The sequence below is a fragment of the Cynoglossus semilaevis genome, chromosome 2 (assembly GCF_000523025.1).
Source record: "Cynoglossus semilaevis isolate Cse_v1.0 chromosome 2, Cse_v1.0, whole genome shotgun sequence".
Taxonomy (NCBI): Eukaryota; Metazoa; Chordata; class Actinopteri; order Pleuronectiformes; family Cynoglossidae; genus Cynoglossus; species Cynoglossus semilaevis.
Window position 1 is genome coordinate 18,241,313 of NC_024308.1, and position 25,527 is coordinate 18,266,839.

The window sequence follows — 25,527 nt, forward strand, 5'->3', positions numbered from 1 at the left end:
GCTGAAAATAAATTAAATAAGTTTTACTCTGACATTGGACAAAAAGGCTATTTTTATTTGAATATATAAAGGTAGACTCTAAGGAGGTTCTCAACCTGTGGGCTATTTGATCATTTTAAAAAAGTAATTATTTACTTGCTTTTTTATTTTAAGACAAACCTGCATCTTTTCATAATAATACATTTTTCAGAAGTCTAAAAGATTTATTTTGAAGATTTACTGACCCTTACTGTTTAGTAACATACTTAACATACTTGATTAACCCATTATATGTTGCAGAAATGATTAAATGCATGTAGCTGTATGGATCAGTTATCAGTAAATTTTGAAAATGTTCTGATCCTTGAACGATCCTTCAGTGGTCAGTACTGGTATTGGCCGAACGGTCCTGGGTAGAAGGTGGGAGACTGCTACTCAAAGATACTGTAAAGTATCTTGTTTATACTGTTGATGGAGGAGACAGAGAGACTAACAATGGACAGGGTCACTCAAAGTGTGACAAATTCTAAAAAAGCCCTGATACATATCAAACGATGACCTGCGAGGAACGGTTGAGAAACAAATGTGTGAACTCAGAGAGACGGGATTTACCTGCTGTCTTCTCACCATCCCCTGTCTAGTCTGGGTGGATTTAAATAGGTAAGCCTGAGCCGTGAAAGATAAAAGATCATAAAAACATCTGTAAAACAGACAAGTCCAGCGCACAGTGGAAAGATCACGGGTCACTTCAGTGAACAGCAGACTGGAAAACAGAGTAATGTGGAAAGAACTTGATCTTTTCACACTCGCGTTGTAAAGCCAGCCAGTTCATATTTCTGCTTTGTTCTGTGTATTTGTGACAGCAGGCTCAGCACGGGGCTCGTGGGTGTATTGTTGGCAGCCTGAACTGTGACACTGATGGTACACGGCAGTGCAGATGTTCACTTGATTAAAGCTCATCATTGCAGGACTGCTCAATGAGGGAATAGAAGACGGGGCTCACATGCCATCTTCCAAGGCAATGATCCGGCCAAAAGACCAGGCCAGAACAAACGGATGTTAAGATATAGGAAAAATAACTCAATACTGTTAACTTTATTTGTAGAAACGGTAAACAGTAAGTACACACATTCAAAGCGCTGTACGTAAAAAAGTATTAGTCTCTTTGGATATAAACAGGGATAAGCCAAAGGCTGAATTTTCGACTCTTGGTTTTGAAATGTAAGTTATAATGCAGCCCATTCCTTTGTCTGCATGACGCCGGATGGAAACAACCATATTTTCTGTAATGGTGCAATTATCCAAATTGTCCAAATTCAATTAGCAACAAATGCTGCACATCACCACATTGTCTTAGGGGCATATTTCCAGTAAACAGAGTTTGGCTTGTAAAGATTTTCCTTCCCACTTTTTACGCCCTTCAAGAACTGCTGAAAAGCCTTTTACACCTCCTGCCCCGCTCCCCCATAAAGAGTGTTGAAGTGGTTTTGTTTTCCCTGCAATGCAATTTTATTTTATTTTTTTAAATGCCCAAAAATCACATAAAAATAAGAATGCGTTTGAATACAAATCACTTTATGATAACGAGGAAGTGATGCTTTTAAAGCCTGCGCCTCTGCACTTTTAAAAAACCTTGATGTACCAAAATTGCTAACACAACAAAACTGCTTTAATTAATGAACACTCAATCCTATGCAGCATCGTGGTGGGAGTTTGAACCAACCCCAGACTCCAGACACGGGCAGGTAAACCGTGGACCAGTAAACCAGTCCATCACTGGTCTACTGATCAGGATAGTGTATCATTCACACACGGGCTAAGGTGATCTGCCAACAATCAAGTTGTTACAATATATATTTACTCTATATAAACTTAACGTACTTGATAAATACAGTATATGTTGCAGAACTGAATTTAGCTGTATAGCACAATATAATATTGTTCATACATAAGATTACTACTACTGTACAAACTACACAAAAAAATAAACATATATTTATAAATATACATACACATTGGGTGAGTTATTCCGCGTGGGCGTCCTGTACTACAGCACTGCATCAGTTTGTCAGTGCCTTTTTAAAGACCTGTTATGCAGTTGTGAAATTAATAATACATTCTTCTCCTGTCTAGGTTCAGCGCCGAGATCACCGTTAAACTCAGGTTAGGCGGTACATTATTCATCGCTCCTGTGGTTCTTGTGGTTGTTAGCGCACAAAGGGTCCAAGAAAATCCTGTTTTACAAAAGTTTAATCAATCATGTGAACAGGGGTGAGAGCTGCAGTAAGCTAAGACCCTGTTACATCCACACTACTTTCTGTGTTGGTTGGTCAGAGGTTAACAATGCTTTGCAGTGGAAAAGATGAATGTGCTCAATGCATCGAACAGTTAACAAGATTGCAGCCTCGGGAAACTCACCACAGTGTCCTCGCAGAGGAAATATAAATGTGGTGAGAGCAAAGTGATGCTCCCGAGCTGCTTCTTCATTTCGACACTCCAGGAAGATTTATGCACACACTGCTGTTTGTTTGCAGAGTGGAGGAGAATGAGGCATATTGTGTGTCAAGAGCAATTCATCACGCTCGTCTGTGTGGTCCGTATTGATTGTCAGGGGGCAGGCATTCAAAAAAGAGAGAGCAGAGATATTCTCTGTGGGAAAGGATAACATCTGCCAGAAATGAGAAATACATTGTGTGAGGGCAAGAGTGTATTTTACCACTGTTTTTAACCATTTGGCTCAACTGTAATAAATTAATGTTAATATCACAATGAACACTCATACCAAAGAAAATACGCCAAAGAAAATGCACCCTGACAGGCAAAAGTAATTAAAAATTATATGGGATTATCATCACTGCTTATTCTACATTGAGTTTTCACGCGCCCTATCTTTTATTTTGTTTTTGTAATAAATGACAGGTTTAATCTTGTAAACAGTTTATACTGTCAGCAAATTCATCCTGAAAATTAAATTTATTAGGTTAGCAGAACTCAAAATCGTTGAGGATTTACGATCCAATAAAATGGAACTATCCGAGACTTTTTGGCCTATCGTGCCCTCTAGCGGTCAAAAGACGATCAGCGTGGTCGGCAAAAGTACCGGTAACTCAGACATTTGGACTCAGACCATCTTTATTTATCAGTGAGGTTTACATTTGCAGGGCTCACCAGAACGAAATCTCGTTGCTCTAGCATAAGTTTGTGGAAAAAAAGACGATATAATAAATAAAATGGTGCTGTACACATCTATGTAACAGCAAATATATATCCAACAATCCGAATAATAATTACAATAAATAAAAAATATTATGCTATGAATATAAAATTGTTGAAATTGTATTGCACTGGCATAAAACCGTACTGATAACAGAATTATAATAAAACTGGAATGACACCAAACCTAAATGGCTACGATTAACTTTTTGAGTGATATTCCAGGAATATCTAAGAATAAAATCTCAGTCAAATGTACAATTTTTAATGAAATGGAAATGAAAGAGATAAGCCTCTCACTGTCAGACAACGCTTTTCACGGATTAATAAAATCACAAATGGCCTGCAGCAGACAGGGCTTTCACAGTTGGAAATAATGATTTAGAGAGAAAAGTTAGTTTCAGTTTGGTTGTGTCAGAGATTTAGGTCATTATAGAAAGTACAACTACATTCAACTTTATTTTTAAAATTAACTTTTGTCTTTATATATTTCACATAGAAATATTCAATGCATGTACATATATAACATTTAAATAGGTATTAAGTGAACGTGTTTGAATTACACTAAGGGCCACAAAATGTGAATTCAGATTTTTTTTTCCCTCAAACTCATTTAAACTTACATGAAATAATTTTGATCATCTTATTGCACTTGTAGGCTATGTTAAGAATTGACCCAATTATATTTTTGCAATGGATATTTTTGGTTTTATTGCTATACACAGGATTTTAGTCTAGTCACTACGTCAGTCTCTGTTTAATTTCCCCGTTTCTCTGTAAACCGTTTGTAGATTAATTCCACTAGAGGGCGCCAGAGTCAAACTTAAGAGACATTTCATTTGTACCAATGGATGAAAATTTTGATTCAGTCTTGACATATAACAGCTATAGTCTTTACGTTTGCGTTGTTTTAAGAGCTGATACAACACTTTTTATTATGTTCGTTGATGCATGAAAAATGTAAACTGGTTATAAAACGTAACAAAACTACCAAAGAGATTTAATTAAACTACAATCATCCCTGTATCTGTCACTGTTACGGCAGCTGTATATCATTGATGCTGCAAATGCATGCACACCTCTGCTTGTACATAGTGTTCATCAGATTCTATTTTATTAACATTGACGAATAACAAACCTAACCTTATCTACAGCTCATATCTTTAGCCTCCCTTCCCAGGAAGACAACAGTGAAGCTCTGCCCATAAAGGGCGATTTTGGTTGCCCTTTCTATTTCTTGGTCCTATAAAATCTGTAACAATGCAATAATTCCCACTTATAATAGATTTCTTAAAAAAATATCAGCAAACACACACACTGCTCCAGCTTCCCACAATCTACCCTTGTTGGGAAAAAAGTGGACTGTTATACCAGGAAGGCAGGAGCTGTGTGTGTTTGCTGGAAACAACTGGAGCTCTGCCAGATTGCTGGTTCAATAAGGTAGTGGACGCTGAAATGAAACCTGCTGGAGGAACGTACAACCATGGTCTGTTTTTTGGTCTTCCAAAATTGAATATACTTTTTCACACAATTCCTGTCATTTGAAGATTTACACAGATATATGGTCAATATACACAATACCCTTTACTTTTTTAAGTAAAGGGTATTGTAAAGATTCTTAATTTTTTTTCTTAGATATTTATAATAACACCTTAGTACACTAAAGCCTGTGTGGGTTTTTTTTTTTTCATTGTTTTGATTTTTCTTGCTCTAACCTCATTGTGCAGCCTGCGGCTTACTGGTTAAAGGATTGGGCCTGTAAATGGAGGGTCATTGATTCAAAAGACAGAATTCAGGAATAACAGAGTACCAGCAGACACTTATATATTGTTGAAGTGAGAAATTTGACAGTGAGGTGCTGGGTAAAGACGGTTTGATCTCTAGTCTGTTTTTCTTTATTGAATCTTTCCGTTTTCTTTTTGCCTTTTATACTGAAAAAGATAAATGGAATATACAGTGTGTTTGTCATATTTTGTTGTAGTCACCTATAATGTTAAATCTGTAAATCTGAGTGCAAAGAATATTCCACAATAAATGTTAGTGGTTGGGGGGGTGCTGAGTTGTTTACTTTTCTATTTCAATATTATTTAGTAACGTTGTCATAGATGTGTTTTTCTTCCTTTCGAGTGTACTGCCACTGTAATGCAGCACACTACTATTTAAGTCGGGCCAGCCTCATAGAAGTGTGTTTTTTTTTTCTATTGTTTTCGTCTCACCACAGCAGACACTCGGTCTCCTTTCTCAATTACTGTTAATACCAACCGCTTCTGCCTATAGTGCCTCCAGTAAGGATTACTCTGGGGTGTTTTTTTTTACGTCCTAACTGACAGCTCTATCTACTTTGCCCAAAATATTCACCATCTCTGTTTATGACCACATGCTAAGCTTCGGGCCCAGAGAGGAGAGCAATATATTCACTTTGCACTGCATTTTAAACACAATTTTCGAATTTCAAGAATTTACAGTTGCATTTCTATCCTCGTACATCTTTGAATTAGATACACTGCAAAATATATTGACACTCATTTAGGTTAATGGTTTACAATTGTTCGCTAAAGATAAGCTATGCTAGGCTACCCCGCTAACACCCATACTTCTTCTTTGGGCCTTAACGGAAACTCAGCAGAGTCGAGTTGCATTACTGCCACACAGAGTATGATCCACTTGAAAATGTTTTACACCTAGAGGGCGCCCAACAAAATAATGGAAACATAAGCCTATAAAAAGAGAACGTAAAATCACCATCGATAATAACTATCTACTTTTACTCATGGACAATGTTTCCAATTTTAATATTGTTGTGCGACCTTGTACAACAACAAGAGCATTACAACCATATTTGCAATACACTACCATTGCAGAGGAGGGAGAACTTAGTGATTGCAAACAGTAGGGAATAATCATTGCATGTCTTTATGAAAGCACATTCTTTTCATATTATTTATTTTAATTATTATTCGGATAAATATTTCTAAAATATGTTGAGCCATTGAAATAAAGGTAGTTGGTTAAGAAACGTGTGTAAAGTAAATTGTTGTTCATAAATGTACTAAGGAAATGCGTCAAAACAAATTAAAATGTCCACAACTATATCATACACTACAAACACATAAAGCATTTTTATTTTTTCTGTGTACACTATATTACTAAATTCGGTGCACTGTATTGTCTATTATAACGACACACATTCTACAACAAATTACATTTTTAACATTATGGCTAGGAACATTTTTGTTTGTCAAATACATAAGACACGTCAACATTCATGACCTTCAGTTGAAACTATATCGGGAAACAAAGATCTCTCTGTATATTAAACTAGTTGGCCCAAGATGCTTTCGGCTGCAACAAGCGCTAGTGCGTGTGACGACAACGGCGGAAACATTTTTTCGATGTTCAAAATGGCACCGTCTCAATCAGGAAGTGGAGCAAACAACTACGAAGAATAAGTTGGATAAATTTCCAAATCCCCCCTTCGTTGGCGTGAGCTTTCGGTGGCTATCTGCCTGAGTGGTTGGGGTTTGGCTTTGGCAATAAGAAACGCATCAACGGTGAGTGTATTTTGGGGTTATTATGGAAAAATCCTCGAAATACGACAGTTTTCTCGTCTTCAAACGAGATGCGATCTGTGCTGCCTCTCCTAGACGCGCATGATTTCTACGACGGCGTAGAGCGTTTCCAGAGCTGCTCTTTTCAGGAAAACCTTATCAAATTGTACGTCCCATTTTAAATTGTAAGATAACAATAAATAACGAAGCGCACCGTACTTTATAAAACGTAATGTTTAAACAATCGGTCCATTGTTACAGTAATTCATAGGTTAGCTAACTCTACTTAAAAAGTTAGAAGCCGTCAGCTTAGAGCAGCTAACCTCTTGGTTTTAAAGCTGAGCGAAAAATAAATCATACTGTTTTATAGAATGGAATGATGAAAACCCTATTCAAATCTTTAATATTAGAGCCCGGTACAGTTTATCTGAGACTCATATTATCCCAGAACAAACGAAATTGTCACGTCAGCCCTTTAAACCTTTGCATACATTATACAAAAACGAACGTACCCAGTTAGAAAATGATACGAGCTATGCTAACCTTGCTAGCACAGTCGGCAATAAAAGTACGGCTTGTGTTTCAAACCATCTCTTAATTCTTGGTAGAGTTCACATTCCATGATCATTGCTTAACATTCCCACATAATGAATAGGAAAATGCCATTTGGGTATTTGTATTGCAAACATATTTTGATTTTCGGTGTGTCTTCGGACGGGCTAACAGTAGCCGCACTGTAATGTAGATCTTTGGCTGTTTTCCTTTGTGCTGCACTGACCCAGAGACCGATGTATTTCTTACAACTTACACACACACACCAAGCTACAGTTGTCGTGAAAAGTCTACGATGACATATCTAAAGTTTTTACGTGACTTTTGACTTAAAAGAAACATATCGCTCAATGTGATTTGTATAATAGAGCCAGGACAGAACATTGACATACAAAGACACCTAGGAGTTAGCTAAAACTCACGGTAGCTTGTATTACCCTCAAAAAGACATAGATACTCGTTTCTCAATCCTGACAAAAATGCACGAAAATCGTATTTGATTAAGAAATGATTATAAAAAACCCTTAGGGATATTCGCAAATTAGCGATGTATACAAAGTTTGTCGAACCGCAGAACTTTAACGAACTAATTAGGTTAGATTAGATTCTAATAAGATTTTAAATAATCAACATTTAAATCGTGCGACGTTTCGCAGTAGTTACATATCTGTTAAAACACTTGTAAGGAAGTGTTTTTTCTTTAATGTATGGATAATTGAAGAACATCCGCTTAATTGTAATTATTTCAATCAGCCATGCCGTGTGTGTATGTATAGTGGCATGGCAATGTTCCCAGTGTTATTATTATCTTTCTTGTGCAAGTGGTCAATGTGGGTAGAAAGGAGATGGTCTTTTACAAAAATCCAAAGATGTACCTTTCATAACCTTGGTGTCATACGCCAGTTTTTTGGCGTGAGTCCACATTGATCAAGTACCCTTTCTGCTGAATTTTGTTAGTCAAAAACAAGAGGAGTAACTAGACGGAAATAATAACAGCTCTCAAAAGTTGTCCCCTCTAGGTCTTTTTCTATTTGGTCATTTTGACTATTTCATTTCCAGGGAGTCTGTTTCCTGCAGCTATGACCAGCTAAGCACAGTGTAAGTCTTGTCACAAGAGGTTGTCATGGTGGCAAGCTATTTTTTAATTATGTTATTTCCATTCATGGTTAAAGGAAACTTTACTCACTGAAATGAATGAAGAGCTGGAGTATTGTCACAGCTTGAGTAACCCACTCACTGACTGTACCTTTAGTTTTTCTCACTTTTCTAGTACACCGTCAGTAGGAATGAAACTGCTGTTAAAATTGGATACATTTGAAGGGGATACTTGGAAAAACCACTGCTGCTCTTTTATTTTTTGTTATATGCTTCCACAACTTTTGTTAAGAATACGTTGAACAGAGCTTGGTAGGAACGACAACCTTAACAATCAGACATCTGTTTATTTTAAAGCATACTCATTCCTTGTAAGGTTTCAGAACAAAAGTGCACATATCACCCCTATAATTATAGCTTGCATAAGACAGATGAGTGTCCCATTTTACTGAGTGTCCTATTTTACTGGGACACTCATGGTTCAGGTCCAGAACACTGAGGATTATTTCTCAACTGTGCCTTTTGTTTGGTTTTGCATGTTCACGAATCATAGTCTGCACGATTTTGCTGTGGATTTCTAATTCCTCACTTTGTCTCAAGATGTGTCAGGTGTTGGCCCTGCTCTGACAATCAAAACACACTTGACAGTTGGTTTTGTGTTAAACGGTTATGGGACAGGTACGCAAACATATGACTAATTCAGAATACCACATAATGACATGTATATACTATGACATTCCTATAAAGGTAATATTAGGGTTATTTTTTAAAAATTTGTATTTGGGTCAGAAAATTGAGAATCAAGGATTGTTTTACTGGTTTACTGTTTGAGATGATGGGTTTTGAGTCAGATAGATTGAACCCAGACAAAAGTGATCTATGCCTTGCTCTCTGCCCTCTGGTTCTTTTTTTCCTTCTTAGTTACTAGCCCTTTCCCCCCTCTGCGAATGGTGGTAGGTATAAATCTCATTTATGGCCTGTGGGCTGAGTAGAGTGAGAGTGAAGAAGTGGAGGAGGGGGATTGGGCTATGGTAATACATTTGATTTAGTTCTTCCTTTCTCAGAATTGTATCTGGCTTTCATTCATCTATATTGTACGTATTAAAAATAACGTGGATGTTTTGAACGATAAAAAGGTGAATACCATGGTCGCATATTCTGTCACAAGAAACAGACCAGACCTTTAAGTATCCAATGTCACAAGAACTGTCAGACCTGGAGGCATGTGGATGTTTCCCCAGCCACATAAGAGCTTTGTAAGAGATGATTGAAATGCAGACAAACATGCCAGTGTCTAAATTTCCATGATTCTTCTCAAGCCTTATGTATTTCTGTGAAAGAATTCTTCTGAGAAAAAAAAACTAAAGCTCATGTTAAAACAGAGTTCATCCAGGAGAGAAATATGAGATGATTGTATGCAAACACTGAGGTGTGTGAAGTAGGAGTGTAACGGTACAGAAAAGCCACTGCTTGGTATGTACCTGGGCTGAGGGAAGGCTTGGCCAGTGTCTTGTGATCTGCTTGCTGCAGAGGCCTGCCACAGACACATCATCAACATACAGGGCTCATCTGTGCTAACTGCTAATTAACTGCTAACAACTGAACAGTCGGGTGAGCAGCAATTGGGTCCTGTCACAAAGCATTCGGGGGTAGGTTGGATTTTGTGCAGCACTGTATTACCAAGGTTCCTCTTGACTTGACACTTTGAAAACACATGGTCACATGTACACACGTAGAATGTGTTCTGGTACACGTGTCGATTTGTACTGATTGTCCTGTACCGAACATTTCGGTATGACTAATTTAGTTTGAATTTATCACTTAGCATCTTAGACTGGATCTATGGGACAATACTAATTTGAAGGCTGAGCCATGGCATGAAGTGCTGTGGTATAATTTTCAACACATACCTCTAGTGGACCACAGCAGGGCCTACAACAGTGTTGTGCTATTGCCCAATGTATTTCTGATCAAACATTCTGACACTCCTATTAAATGTGGTTTTACCATAATTCCCCAGCGTGTAGAGCCTTGGATGTTTTCTGTTTGTGAGAATGAATATATATAATTTCTTCTTTTGTCACTTCTAAGAAAAACTTGATTGAGTAGTACTCCCCCTTTATTTCCCCCTTCTAATGTATGCTAAAAACAGCAGTTTCAATTATGTTAAGGGAAAGTTGAAATAGATTTGTGTTTTGCCAGCTAGATGAACAACAGCTCACAGTTCAGTTTAGACGGGAACAAAACCAAAATGGTTTCTACCTACTGAGGGTGTTTTCATACAACTTATTAGAAATATAAAAGTGGCTGTGTGTCTGATACTGTGCTATGACAGTACTCATCACTCACAGTGGTTAGAGGTGTCACTGATGTTTGAGCTTGGCAAGTTTACGTATTTGGCTGTGGTCAGCATTATGCCATTTGTACTGTAACGGGTCATAAATGGACTGTGAAGACGCTGTTTTTTTTTTTGTTTGTTTCTGTTCTGTCTGTTTTTTTTTTTTTTGTTTCTGTTCTGTTCTTCTAGGGTATTCTTCTAATACCCTATGTAGTTTTTTGTCCTACTAAATGAAGTTCTATTTCATATCTTTTATTATCTTGTTAAAAGAAAACTAACATTATGTGGAAAGCCGGCAGATGTACTGAATTGAACTTAGCATAGCAAAGTGGAAAGACAGACAGACAGAGACAGGCTCCCAGAGACAGACTGTGCATGTGGTGCAATATTCTCACGCCTGCCAGAGAAGTGAGGTCAGTCTGAGAGGAATAGAGCACTGTCTCGATTTGAACATCGCAAAGGGGTAAAGGGGCAAAATTTCTACCAAACCCTAAAGGACGTTTTTCAGATACAGTCTTTAAGATACAGGTTTATTAAATATCCATTTAAAAAATATATATGTCTGACATCATCAGTTGTTAAAATGTCATTCCCTAGGTCCTGCTTGTGAAACATGTCCCTGATATTGCCTTTGCCTGGTGTTGTGACTTGAATGAGTGAATGATTTGTTGAAGGTGGTGATTCGAAAAGAAAACCAACTGCTTCTAATCAGCAACAGAATCAGACTGGGTGAGAGAGAACAGCCACTGCAAACAAGCGTCAGGTAAAAACATGGGCATAAGGACTAGTGTTGAGCGGTGCTGCAGTTTAGTAATTGGGAAAAAAAAGAAAATATTATTAATTAGCTGTTTATCTGTACCTGCAGAGTAGAAGGGCCAGCTCCTTAAATTAATTTCTTTAAACGTTTGTGAAATAGGTATTGTGATATTTTCCTGTTTCATCAATCTCACTGAACCAGACCACTGTTCCATTCCACACTGCTCTGAACTTTGATTCCTTTTGTTACTTGATCTCTCCTAACATTTCACCAACATACTTTTGGAGCTCCCCTCAGTCGTATACTGAGCGACAAGAGATTTATTAAGTTTAGTGGACAAATTACTTTTTGTCTCATTTGGCTAGCGTTTGTATACGCAGGGAAACTCATAAAACGGTGCTGTATTGCCACTTGGAGTGCTGTAATGATGTTGTAATGGAGATTAAGTGTTGTTTCTTTACAGGTTGAAACCCTGCTGCTCATTTAGAGCACATAATTAAAATCACCAGTACCTGGAACTCAGTGCTACATCTCGAATAGCCTCTGTGATAAATATTAAAGTGGGTGAAATGCAGCTATAAGAGTCACTTAAAGGTAAATGTGTTTGCATGTCTCATTTAATGATACAACAGGAAATTAAGTTACACTGTGATGTGGTCTTTCCCAGTTTGTTATTCTATCTGGTTTACTCCCATTGCTGATTTTCTTTAGGGGGCAGGTGCAGAAAGAATCATTATGTGTACCTAATTGAACCTAATCACTGAATGCCAATGAGGGTGATTAATTAATAAATGAATGTGCTGTCAGTTTCAGTGTAGAATAACCATTGTTGTTTTGGGGGTATGGACAAAGCAATGCAACAACAGGAATGTGTAACATGCAAATAGGTGTGCATTCTGGCACTGTTACACTCTATGCAAATTTATTTCCAGTACAGCTGTTTTAATTTCTTCAGTCACAACCAGAACAGCCATGAAAGAATAGAAGAGAAGTTGACATTTACATTACAAAATGGAAAATGACACAATAAGGTATATTCATTTAATAACACCTCAAGTGGCTACTCAGACAAAACTGTTCATACAAAACATGATTTCTTTCAAATCTAATATGCCTTCCTAGGGTTTGCCTCTAGTTCCCTTTAGTTTTTTGTCATTTCCATGCACTGATCTTCTCACAGTGCCACTAAAATGATTGCAGCTCCAAAAAAGAAAAGTTGTATCACCATACATAAGCTTTTAGCAGTTAACATAAAAAAATAAATAAAAATTGAACTATATTGATCCTATATTTGGGAAATTCTTGTGTTAGCAGCAGATATGCTGTTAACAGGCTGCCCCCAGCAGGCGCCAAGCATGTGGTTGTGAAATTGAACCCAGGACTCTCTGCTCTCTGCTTACAAGGCAGGCGTGCTAACTGCTACACTAAGGAACTGACCATATACCATGTTTCACTTAAATAATGATACCATGTACAAGCCTTAGCTTCAATTGTTTCATTCATTCTTTTAAAATGCAACCTTTCATTTCGTCTGGGCACTCCTTGCTGGAGCACTGTACTTCCTTTGTGTTCGGCCGTGCAATGGCTTGCTGGGGTCAGGCAGTCGTACAGTCACAATGCACTAAATTTAAATTCAGTTTGGCATTCTGAACACAAAATCAAATCCATATTGTCCTTATGAAATAGTCTGGTTCTACTAAAAACTACTAAACAACACTTACTGTTACTTAATGTTGTGACTGAAATGACACATGCCACACAGCATGACTGTCTTCCTCCTGAGCAGATATCGTGACTAAGCCTCTGAAGGAAGTCACACTTTCTTGGATCATCCCCATGTGCTTTGGCCACTGCTGGCGGTCAGTCAGGGTCACCACCACGATACTACTGTAGTTAAGGTCTCTGTTGTCACATCATGCTTGCAAAGTATGTAAAAAATGCACACATTTTGTGTTGTTGTAACAGAGGTGATTGGCCTTTACACCTCAGCCTTGCTGACGGATACTTGTGGCTTATGGAACCGAGCGAGAACCATCGGCCTGGAGAGAGCCACATATACTGTAGTTGCAAAATCTGTTTCTTACTTTGTTTCATCTCTGGTTATCTATTATATACTGCAAACTCAGAGATTTAACAGGTAGTCGTGGAATTTTGATTTGCTTTTTAGGTAGTAGGTTTTCTTCTACAATTTAAACATTTTAGTACTATTTTGAATTAATTGGGCGTTGGAGAAACGATCATGTAGGGAGAGTGCTTTTACACTACAAAGGATTCTCCCTTCTCTCTTCTCTCCCCCAAACCCCCCTGCCCCCTCTCTCTTACTCTATAAATTTAAAAATAAGCCACACAGACCTTTAAACTGCCACACGTTATTGAAACATCTGATGTGTGGGTGCAGATCTGGGTTGAAAGAAGTCCTTGTATCCCATGTGGTGCAGCTGTTCTGCTAAATCTTTTAATTATTTTTGTAACTTATTTCCTGCCAAAACTCCAAGCCTCTCTTCCACAAGGGAAGCTTACTTTATAAGTTCCTTCTCTTCCTGTGCACAGTGTAGGAGTAGCAGGGTGATATCTGGTTTTAATGGATGCAGTTTGGGGTTAACAGGGACTTTTGTTACTGTGTGTTAGAAGGTATGATAGATAGGGCATTGAGGTAAGATACATAGGAAATGACATGTATTTGCATGAATTTCCAGAAAAAGCCATAGGAGTTGTATGGTGTTACATAAGCAGTTTCTTTTCAAGTGGTTGGGATGCTTCTGAGCGTAGATGAACTATGAAGTTATTAGTTGTTGACTGAATTATGCACCATTGGAATAGTACAACATGTGTTGTTGACACTGCAAGTCACTCTAAAACGGGCCATTTCTTTCTTCTTCTTTTTATGTTTATATGGCCTTAGCTGACATCTTGCTAATGGTCACCTGAACTCATGTCGATCCAAACACATTGTAATGGTGGCTCCTGGCATTGCCTCAGGTACATGTGACACTTAAAGGCATTTTTGACAGAACTACATTTTTTTTAGCAATACATCTGCCTTAGACAGAAATGTATAAAACCATTCAGATGTACCATTATACTGCAGTCACACTGCTGAGTGGTAAAACACACACACAGAGAGAGAGAGAGAAAGAAACCACTTTGTGATTTAAACAGCACGCTAACCACCCAATTATATTTTGAGGCTCTGCAAATGTACTTTTTAGTTCAGCCAATGTGAATCACCCTTTTCGTCTAGAGTTTCAACACGTGTGCATTCCAAAAGTTTTAGAATGGTGTGCGCCACCTGTGGTGAACTCAACTGGTTCTCTAATTAATGTTGAAACTTGAGTGCTGCCACAGTACAGGCAGTTCATTAGGGCTGTCAGTCAGTACGATAGAAGCCTCACGCTTTATCTGACAAATGAGATTCGTTTTTAGTTTCGTTAACTTATAGTGCTTATATTGTTGTATTTAGTTTTTTGGACGTTCTTGGGAAGTAAGGGTGTGCCTTTATTTTTCTGTTCTTTTGCAAATATTTTATACTTTGAGAAAAGAGTTCTGTGTTTGATTTTAGAGATAGTATAGCTTTTGTAGTCTCACTTATTTAAGTTTATTTAAATGATCATTATTAATCTTTTATTCCATTACCCATTTGCAATTGTTTGCTGGCGTATTTCTGACTAAATGTTGTGTAACTAACATGAAACTACATTTTTTCCCCCCGTTCTCTTTTCATCTCCATCATCACTGTATCCCTCAGGCCATGGAGAGCATCTACCTTCATTAGAGCCAATCCCTAGGACAAAGCCAGCGCGTGTGTGGCAGTCAGACGGTGTGTAGCCTGGGGCAGCTGGTGGTCATGTGTGAAGCTGTGGTCTAATGTCCACCCTCTCGTCACCGCTGGCCATGGATGGGGAGAATTACCTGCACCCAGAGGGCCCTCAGCTGGACAACAGTTTGTTCTCCAGCATGGAGGTATGTAGCGTGTTATGAGTCGTTCATTTTAGTTATGTGTTGTGAAGAAAACTGAGAAAATAAGAAGAAGAAGATTGTATGTACAATATGACATTATCTTTCCAGATGTTGGCATCAGCACTGTATCATTCTAATATTCAACTTCAACTAGTGACTAATACCATAAGATATTTTGCAAAACATTTGTATGCTTTATATAATTTTTACATTGGAGATAAGTGTTTTTGAGTCTTTTTCTGTGCTTTTAATAACGTGTTCATGTGTTTCAGAGTTCATTATTTGCATCCTCTGGATCTTGGGAATCTTTCTCTCAGCAGCCTGGATACAGCATACACTGCCCTATGCAATCTGAAAACCAGTAAGTGTACACAAATGTATTGCAAACTCAGCAATCAGCATTTTTCTTGACTTTTTGAATATTAAAAAGTGGTACAGTCAAGAGTAAATACCCACAGGCCCTTGTCCAGAATAAAGCAAAATGTTTAGTGTTCAATGTTGTGTGTGTGTGTGTGTGGGGTTTATGGTGTATTACCATAGATAGTGTATTGTGTTCAGTCAAAACAGTTTTAATTCAGGGAAGGGCTACTCTACCTTGTTTCTATTTTAGGCCCTGGTGGATGATTGTGGGTCAGCTGAAGCTGCATTAGTAGATTAGTTCTCTCTGCAGGTACTGCTGTAAAAATATGCAGAAGTGCAAACAGGGAGCTTGTAGCTTTTTACCAAGCCTAGCAGCAGTAGCTGTAAGGGTATGATTCATTATGTTGCATATTCATAAATATATAGTTTTGTATTGTCATTTTGCAGAACTCTATCAACAGCATCAAGACTTGAACAGCCCAAACAATCAGGCCACTACATCAGTTCTCAACCTGACACTAATCGGGTCAATTCATTGGGGTTGGTCTCTTTTATCAGCCCTCCTTCGTTTCCTGTAGTGGGTGGTCTGGCTTCGGCTTTACCATGTGGTTTAATCTTACATCTTGCAACTCAGCTCTGTTTTTATTACCTCACTGCTCATTAAGAATTTTCTGTCTGTATGTCCTCCTTTAACAGCTTTGTAGAATAAGCATCTCATTAACCACATTGACCACCTACAGATTCAACAACAACAAATCTTATCCCTATCATTAGTCAGATTATTATTTTTTTAATTTTCAGTTAAAGCATCTTTAGTCAAATCAAGTCAGGCTTTAATCAGAATTTGAATCAATTACTAGACATATTAGGCAGCCCCATTTGAATTCCAACAATTGCAACCCTGAGGTTGAATCACTGGGTTAGAAGAAAAAGGAAGGAGATGGAGGTAGAGGAGAGATTAAGAGTAGGTATACATCACTACAGTTAAGTACAATCAGACCATTTGTCAAAGAACAAACAGTCGTTCAGGCAACGTTATCAGCAGTGTCGAATAAAAAAGGTTAAAAAGAAAAGTAATTGTGCTGGCATGTTAAATAACAGTACTATTGATTTCTGGAAAAAATCTTAGAATAAGTCAACCTCAAATATGTCATGGTAAACATAACTCCTTTGTGTGTTCTTACTGCAGTTTGTTCAGCTAAAGTTCAAGTATCAGATGACGCAAGGCTGCTATGTGTGGTTTTCACTTGTACTCATAGTGGGATTTTCTGACATTGTCTCTCTCCCCATATAACAATGCGTAAACTTGACTAAGATCGCGACCTGTGTGTGGCTTACGTTTGATTAGTGTGACTAAATATTCAGCCGTCTTTTATGTTCTGTTCCTGTTTTGTTTGGTTCTCACTGGTCCATAGGTTTGTCTGATAAAGAATGGATGATGATAATTTGTTTTTGTTTTGTAGGTATACAAAACTGCTAACAACAATTACAGTTGTTTTGGCACTAAAACCTGCAACACATAGACACTTATGTGTATTGACTACAAGTCAGCAGAACAAAAAAAAATCAAAAACCCTGCTTTATCTTGGCACCTTAAAACAAACTGAGGTATTTTGTTGTGCTTGTGTTTTCTCACCACCTACACAAAAAACAAGACCCTGTTCGTTGAATCTTCTCATCAAACTTTACCGTGTTTGACTTTAGTGTCAGTCTCTGACCACACTGTTTTTTCTTCATGAGAAACAACCTCTTTGATTTAGCGTCATGTATATTTAAACTGCAGTTTCTTTTGGTCTGCAGTTGTACTGCGTCTTGAATGAAATGGGAATAGAGACCACAGTTTAAGACGTTTTCTTTAGAAACGATGGATAGCTTGTCAGTATCGTTTTTCTCCAACAGTTGGACGTGCAGCCTTTCCCCTCTGTGTTGTTTACCATTTATACCTGCTCTAAATCAAAGGTCACTTTTCAGATTCTGTTGAAATATTGAACTTGCTCAACAACGTATTTGATCAAGTTCATTTCTTAGACATGTCCCTTTAAAAAAGATAAATGTTTTTATTCTAGCCAATTGAAAGGAAGAATAATTGTAAACATCTATTGATCAAGGCCATACGTCTGATAACGGTGTTGTTTCATTGTAGACACGATGTTTTCCAGCACCACGTAAACAACAGTAGTGAGGTTTATGCGATGATCCCCAAACTGTGTGTTATCAGAAGGCTACATTTCAGTGCCTTTGGCCAGGAGCCTTTTACAGGCTTGTGTTGTTGGAGAGAAGCTGCAGCTTGCCTGCCAGGAGTTCTGTTATAATAATATCACCCCCATGTTATTGCTGACTAAAAGACTACAAGGGGATTTCCACTGTAGATGAGTTCTAGCATTCTCAGAGCTAGCATCTTTACTAAAGCTAAGCATGTACCTTGTCGGCAGATTTCATGACCATAATTTCCCATTGTTATAATTGTAGGCTTGTGTTTGCGTGTCAGCCATCATCATCTTATAGTATTTGACTTTGTTTATTTGCTTTTTTAATATTGTAGACTACAAAATGATTAGCTAATAAGCATTGGTATTGTTAGATGTCCATACATGTTGAATACAGCACGACAGGTTATTTCATCCTCACCATGTGTTTCCAGTTTAACTCAGTCAGTCAGCCTCACTCATCTCTGACCTGTGGCTGAGGATATAGAGCCAAATCCTATGAATAGCTTCGGTCAAGCTCATTGCTGTTAAGCCTGAGCCCTAACACATGATTGGCTGAGAGGAATGTGGGAAGGCACCATTACACGTGTAACTTGACTTGACTTTTGCTTTCATTTTTACTGTGGATCCAGGAGTGTATGCATAGTGGGTGTGTATTTGATCGTGAATTGTACTCAGCAAGAAACTGAAACCATGTACACTGGATACGTGCCGACCTGTATGGTATTAATTTGGAGCTAAAGGACAATGACTTCTATTGACAAAAGGTTGGATTTGGATCTTAACTGTGGGTTAAGTAGGTTATTTTTCTATTTGTCTCACCTGTTTGCTTTTTTTGCCCCTTAATTACATATTCTGTTTACAATGCGTTTGTACCACAGCTAGCTGTGAAGTGTTAGTGGTGTGGATGTTTAGTTCCACTGCCTTTATTCTTGGTAACTGGTTTTAATGTTATTCATGGTATTTGTACTATTGATATCAGTTTTACTTAAACAATTGCAGTTCATGCCAAAAATGCACTCAACCCCCTCTTTTATTAGGTTTAGCTAGAGAAGCATTTTGAACACCTGGTAAAAACTAGAGATTGCTCGATACGCTAACTGATCTGTTACCTAAGCCCAAATGCTCAACTTATCTTTGTGCGACCTGCCGTTAACAGGGACACTATCACCTCAGCAACTGCAGCCCAAGGCATGCTGGAGGAGAAAAGAAGGTATTAGATTTCTATACGACAGTGTTTCCCAACCTTTTTTGAGACACGGCACATATATATCACCAGGAAAAATCCCACGGCACCCCAGCAAACAAAAATCTTACAAAAAGTATATGTAATGAAATATAATAATCTTCTAGTTTAAATAACCTCACAATAGACTAAAATCTCAGCCTGTTAACAGGTCAAGTCAACACTGGCAGGAATTGAAGAAAGATCATTTTCAGTAGTTTTCATAGCCATCTGCTGCCACCTAGCAGGAGAATATTGAATTGTTCTGCCTGTCGTGCTTTGACAAGCAAAGAAAAAATATATGCAATAAATAAAAAGTAGTTTTCAGCCCAATTAAGTGAAATTGGATAATTTTCCACAGCACACAGGGGTTGCGAATCACTGCTATACGGTGTATCGGCAGGTCCTCCAAGTTGCATTGCGTAAAAGTTCTATCAAGCCATCCCTATTAAAAAGTGTAAATTTACAAGAAAGCGTGAAACCATTTAAAACCCATCATCTTTTTTTTGCAGGCAATACCACTTTAGCAGCAGCACTACTACCACCAACACCACAACACCGGATGTGCACATGGATGTGTACTCAGGATTTCATGACGTGGATTTTTCCGGTCTAAGAAATGGAGATTTCTCCCAGGTGAGTGTGCACTTTTGCTCATTTTTTTTTTAATCTGTCCTGCGTTTGCACACGAACACAGTGCCAGCAGGAAAGCCCTCAGCATTTCTTCTTCTTACTCAGTTTAGCAGCTCTCCCACCCTTGTCTTTTATCTTGTCCTCCCCAAGCATTAAGCTCAATTTAATTCTTCAGCGGCCTGATTAAAGCCTTATGTTGTCTAGACAACTGTAGAAGAACCTGTCCTGTTCCTGTTAGGACACGTTGTTCACAAGACACTAGTATTTAAGTTTTTTCATCCTTCTCCAGTACATCTTTAGAAATCACAGTTTTTCTGTCGAGCGGTAATGATGGAAAAACAATGTTACTTTAACATTTTGTAAACTTGAGCTCGTGTTTGAGCTCTTCTTAACTGGGTTGTACAGTATAATTTGTTGGAGTTAAAACTAACCTGGGGAAATGCTAAGAAACGTGGGGAAATGCTAAGAAAAGCAGTGACATTTAAAATTCACGTGGAGCTAAAAACTCTTCCATACATTTGCTTATACCCATCCATCATTACCGTCCTGCATTTCTTTGCATTCTTGTGCCAAACACTCGGTCTTTATAGGAAACCTTACAAGAAAAAAGACTGTGTACTAAAATAGACCTGTGAGCAGTCGAATCTAGTATATGTTTACTCAGTATGCCGTGTTTACAAGGCAGTCCTCAGTTTACTTTAATATGAGCAGTAAAAGAAAAGAATCCTCATGTTCTTTCCAAGGGTCTCATTTCCTTAGAAAAAGTCACAGAACACTAACACCACTGCCATATGTAAAATGGGTCACTGTTTGGTCGGTGGGTGATTTTCATTTTCTACCTGATTGAGTTCTCCAGAACAAAAACTGAAACTGATTCTTTCAGTCTTGATCTGTCTATGTGAACTTACAGCACATAACTGAATATCTTTTATTGTTCGAGTCACATGACTCAAGTGCAAAAAGGGCATTTAAAGTTCAGTTCAATTTTCTAAAGTTCACATATCATGTCCAGCACGTCCATGATTCTGTGGAAAAACAGGAGAAGTTGGCGTCTAAAACCGGAATAACCTGAGCATGAGGATTTCCATGCATGACAATTTGGTGCGTAGGCACAAGTGCTGTGGTGCTGACATAGACTTTCTTACTCATGCGGGGTTTCCCTAGTTTTCCTCCTGCCTTTAAAAAATCATACTCACTGTAATCCTCAGAGGTAATTACAGGGGCCTGAGCTTTTGTGATCCATGTTGGCTATAATCATCCGCGTAGAAGGGCATTATTCATTCCATGTGTGTTAAAGTGAGTTTCCTCGTGATTTCTGTAATCACGAGCAACAACTTTGGTTTCATGGCGCTGGATTGGTGTCACTTTAATTTCGCCTGTGTCAGTGAGAGAGATGGAGGGTTTGTTGTTTATGTTGTGCTTTCTCAGCTGTTCTTCCTATTTTGGACACTCCCTACCATGTGAGGCATGCAGAGAAAATGTAAGTCATGGGGTCATCACCAACTGCCTCACACTAGGTCCCTTTTTCTTCCTCCACTTTAACCCCCCTTCACATTACATTACATTACATGGCGTTTTTTTCCTTTAAAAGTCCTTGGCTGAAGCAGCTGCCATGTTAGCCTATGTAAGAAGATTTTAGTTTTGTTTTCTCAGCACCAGATTGTTAATTTTTTTAAAAAATTTTTTTTAGTGTTTCCAAAAACATGTCAGTAATCTAAGCAGACCTGTTGAGGTATTCTGTGGAATTAACACATTGAAAGGTAACTGTTACATTAACTTCAGCTAGTTGCCTCTAGTTTGCAAATGTTTCCATGTTTGTTTATGCAGTCCAGCCGTGCACTGCTGGAATATCCTCATCGTAAGGAAGCACGCTGTGGCCCCACGAGGACAGGATGTGTATCTCTTTGTTTCTAGTTACTTAAAAATAAAGGCCAAATGTTTGTTTGTTTTGTTTTTTTCAGAATTAATAAACCTTCCTCCATGACTCCATTTCCTTAAGATCATCAGTCAGTTGCAATTCATCATTAGCTGACAACTGTAATAGAAGACAGAAAGAATGGAGAAAACTGAATTTGTTTTATGTTGGCAGCATCTTGGCTTCAGTAAAAAAAAACCTGTTGAGGGTTAACCTTATAATATGGGAAAAAGTGCTCTCCTATAACAAAATTACAGCATTTAATTGTGTCTTTAAATGTCACCTATGTTAGCATTTACTCACTTTTGCAGATTTATTCGTTTTACATTGAGAGAGCAGGTACTTCTGAGGCAGGTACTTCTAGGAAACTTCCTATAATATAAGTCAAATGCTGAATCTGTTGTGATAAAGCATCAAATAAACAAAACAAAACAAAAAACAAGAGCCATAGAAACAGGATCTGACACAGAATTAAAGCTTTATCTAGTTATCTTTATTGTCTCTTCACAGGAAATAATAGCCAGTCCTGATGTTTTATCTCAGTCAAGGTTTCACACTAAACAAACATGCTGCCAGCAATAATAAAAAATAATGCACTTTCATAGTGGTTTGGAGAAAATGTTACATTTTTTTCAATGCTTTTTTCAAGGCAGGCATGTGTGCACCCATGATGTTGGTCATTCTCAAATCTAAAGTACGTAAAGTATAATGCAGTGTGTCAGAATGAAAACAAGACTTACTGGAAGACAGAAAACCCAGAACTCTTTCACTAACCACTTTGGCTAACCTCAAAAAGTGAATAGCACTGTGCAAGAGTACATATTAACACACCATCTGTATGTATATACACACACACACGGAAAAAAAAGTCGAGCCCGGTTCAAGCACCTTCACAGCTTTTGTTCTACACCACAAAGCCCCATTTGCAACATTTGTGCATTATTTAGGTGTGATAATCCTTCTCACACATCCTAACTGTTGAAAGCAATGCTAAGGTGATCACAGTATTCAAAACCTGCAATAACACGTTCAAGAAAAAAGAAATCTTTCTGCACAAAAGACCCCATTGAACATCAGACTGTGACAGGAAATGTTTGATTTGCTTCTCTTCTTCTCCTTCTTATTCTTTTTTTTTTTTCTCAATACCACAAACTACATCCAATCATACCAAGTTCACCTTCTACTGCACGTTAGCAGCAGTTTTCTTTGTCAAACATTAACAGTATCTATTTGTATTGCAAGCAAATAATACTTTATGTCAATGCATCATTTATGTAAAATGGATTGTTATATGCTGTCTGTTTTTACATTAATACATGAAGCATGAAACAGGAAGATGTTTATACCTCAGACCTCTGCTTTACCGGCAGAGACGATTGTCTTAATCCTTACGGAAAGCAGTCATAAAAATAAGCAGATATTTCATAGTTACTTCCCTTTAACAGAGTTGCGTAATCCTTCTATCCTGTTTTCAAGCAGTCAAACATTAATTTGTCAGGTTTGCAAGTCAGAGGTTTGCGTTGGCGGGTGTGTAATAATTATAGAAATTAGACAGTCTAGATTTAGGTTTTGGTTTGTCCTGCATTTTTTGCAACAGTGGGATCAATAAACACATGTTTTCTAAGTGGCTACTTGTAGTTTACACAGTGTTTGACAAAAAATATGAAAGTATTAGATTCGCTTGGTTGGCTTTATTGTAATCATTGGTCTTTGCTGTTACTTTAATCCTGTACATAAAGTATGCAGTTTTAGTTCCAACGTAAAGGTAGGAAGGTACATTTAGAAAATTAATTAGGTTTACTGAGCCAATGCCCCACAGATGGCAACATTTAGAATTTTCAAGATATCTTTATTCCATGGTCACCGGTAATGGATCATGTATTATGTTTCGTTATGTAAATCAAATAAGATTCAACAGTTCGGAGTGTAATCAAAAATAGACGGAGGGGTGACTTCTTAATGTGAACTGTTGTGAGATGTTGTACATGAAGACCAGGGCTGGGTGCTTATCACTCCCCTATTAAAGAATGTAAGCCTGAATGTAGCAGCAGTAGCAGTAGCAGCAGCAGCAGCAGCAGCTGGTCCCGCTGTGTTTGCTGACAGATGAACACACAGACGCACATGCAGTGTTGTGTGAAACAAATGACAAGCTTGATGAAGATGTTACACGCGCGCGCAGAGAGACACACATATCGTATATTCTGCTTTATTCTGTTACCCCAGTCTGCCACATTAAACCTTGTCAGCAGGATTCCTGTGCAAGAACTGAATGTACGCGTGGCGGGCTACATTTCAGTGTGATAGATGAACTGAGCGCCTACGCTGCCAGTGAGGTCATGACACAACTTCACCGGTGGTCTTTCATCTGGGCTGCAGTAAGGCCCATGTATGAATGTTACTTTGTTTGTATATTCTTAAGATTATTCCTAGGAGTATCAATGATTTATGCCCCCACAGTAAACTTAGAGTGATGATCCCCTGCACCCTCTAACATGCATACACACACACACACATTATTATTCAGAGGATTCCCACTCACGATGACACAGTGGACAGGCGCCACTCCGTCTCTGAAAGTCTGACTCCTGTGCAGTCCAGCAGAGATGGACGTTACAGAACCTCATCATGCCGGCTTGATATCATTATTCCTGGAAGCAGGGCGTGCAAATAGACCCCTCGCTCTGTTGAACAGAATTTGAACATTTTCTCATTGATGTCTGCCTCCTCTCCAGCTAACATTCTGACGATGACGTTGTCTTTTGTCAACATCTTTGTCTTGTTGAAAGATCCCGTTTGCCGCTGGATTCCCAGAATACTTTTTTTTTTTATAAACATGTCCTTATTTCCAGTAAGTGATATGTCTGTCTATAATAAGATAGCACAAGTGCACGAATTCGCAGACACTTGAAATCCCTAAAACGTGCACAACTGACCTCCTAATAATATATTCGGGTCTCTTCAGCTGTTGCCTTGTTAATTTTGTATACCTTCAGTCGGAATTGATTCATAGTATCTTCCTGAATGTCTTCTGGAACCGCAAAGAAACATTAGGTTTCTTTAAGGTGACTTACAGCTTGAATTATTAAAAAAAAAGTCTCTCGAACTCGGGCGCAATAAATAATTAAATAAATGAGTATTTACGGCTCCAATATAAGCTTTGATGTTGAGCCCGAGCAGACAAACAGAAGGACAAATGGCAGACTGTGAAGAGAGACAGCCGGGCAGGGAGTGGATCTCTAAATATAATAATCATTAAATAGTGTCCCAGGCCTATTAAACATAGCAGTGAGCAGCAGGGTGTGAGGGGCAGCCAGATCCACAGCGCAAAACTGTTTACACTACAAATGCGGTTGAGTTACACCATGTACAGTAAAATGGGCCTGACTGCCAGTAACTCTAGTCACTTACCAACAAAAGCATCATTTCCTGAAAGCTCCTCCCCTCCTCCCTCCCCTTTCTCTCCACCTCTCCCCTCCCCTCCTCTACGCTCTCTCACTCATGCTCCAACCACCTATCTGAGCTGTTAGGAACTAGTGCCCAATCATTATGACTAAGCCTGCTATGCAAATGCCTGACTGGCCTACAGAAGCAGGAAGCATGTTTTAGACTTGCCCGTATGCCTCTGTTGGCGACAACAGCAAAGCCTTCATGTGTGAGTTCATTGTCCAGAGTCTACCTGTCGTAGAGGAAGGTGTGTGACCGACCGCACGTTGTGACCCGCTAACGGCTAGTTAGTGTCCACTGTGGT

At 38.4% G+C, this 25,527-nt stretch overlaps 2 protein-coding genes across 2 annotated transcripts in view; both read left to right on the plus strand.

The window, feature by feature from the left end:
* Positions 1-25,527, plus strand: part of LOC103399996 (methyl-CpG-binding domain protein 3-like) — an 844,757-nt gene that overhangs the window by 329,127 nt on the left and 490,103 nt on the right. The window lies entirely within an intron of this gene.
* sbno2b (strawberry notch homolog 2b) overlaps positions 6,416-25,527 on the plus strand; it is a 45,746-nt gene continuing 26,634 nt past the window's right edge. The window contains exons 1-4 of the mRNA XM_008307278.3: positions 6,416-6,743; positions 15,228-15,442; positions 15,712-15,800; positions 19,744-19,867. Of these exons, the coding sequence (XP_008305500.1) occupies positions 15,347-15,442; positions 15,712-15,800; positions 19,744-19,867 (309 nt within the window). The 5' untranslated portion in view covers positions 6,416-6,743; positions 15,228-15,346. The remainder of the gene's footprint in view (positions 6,744-15,227; positions 15,443-15,711; positions 15,801-19,743; positions 19,868-25,527) is intronic.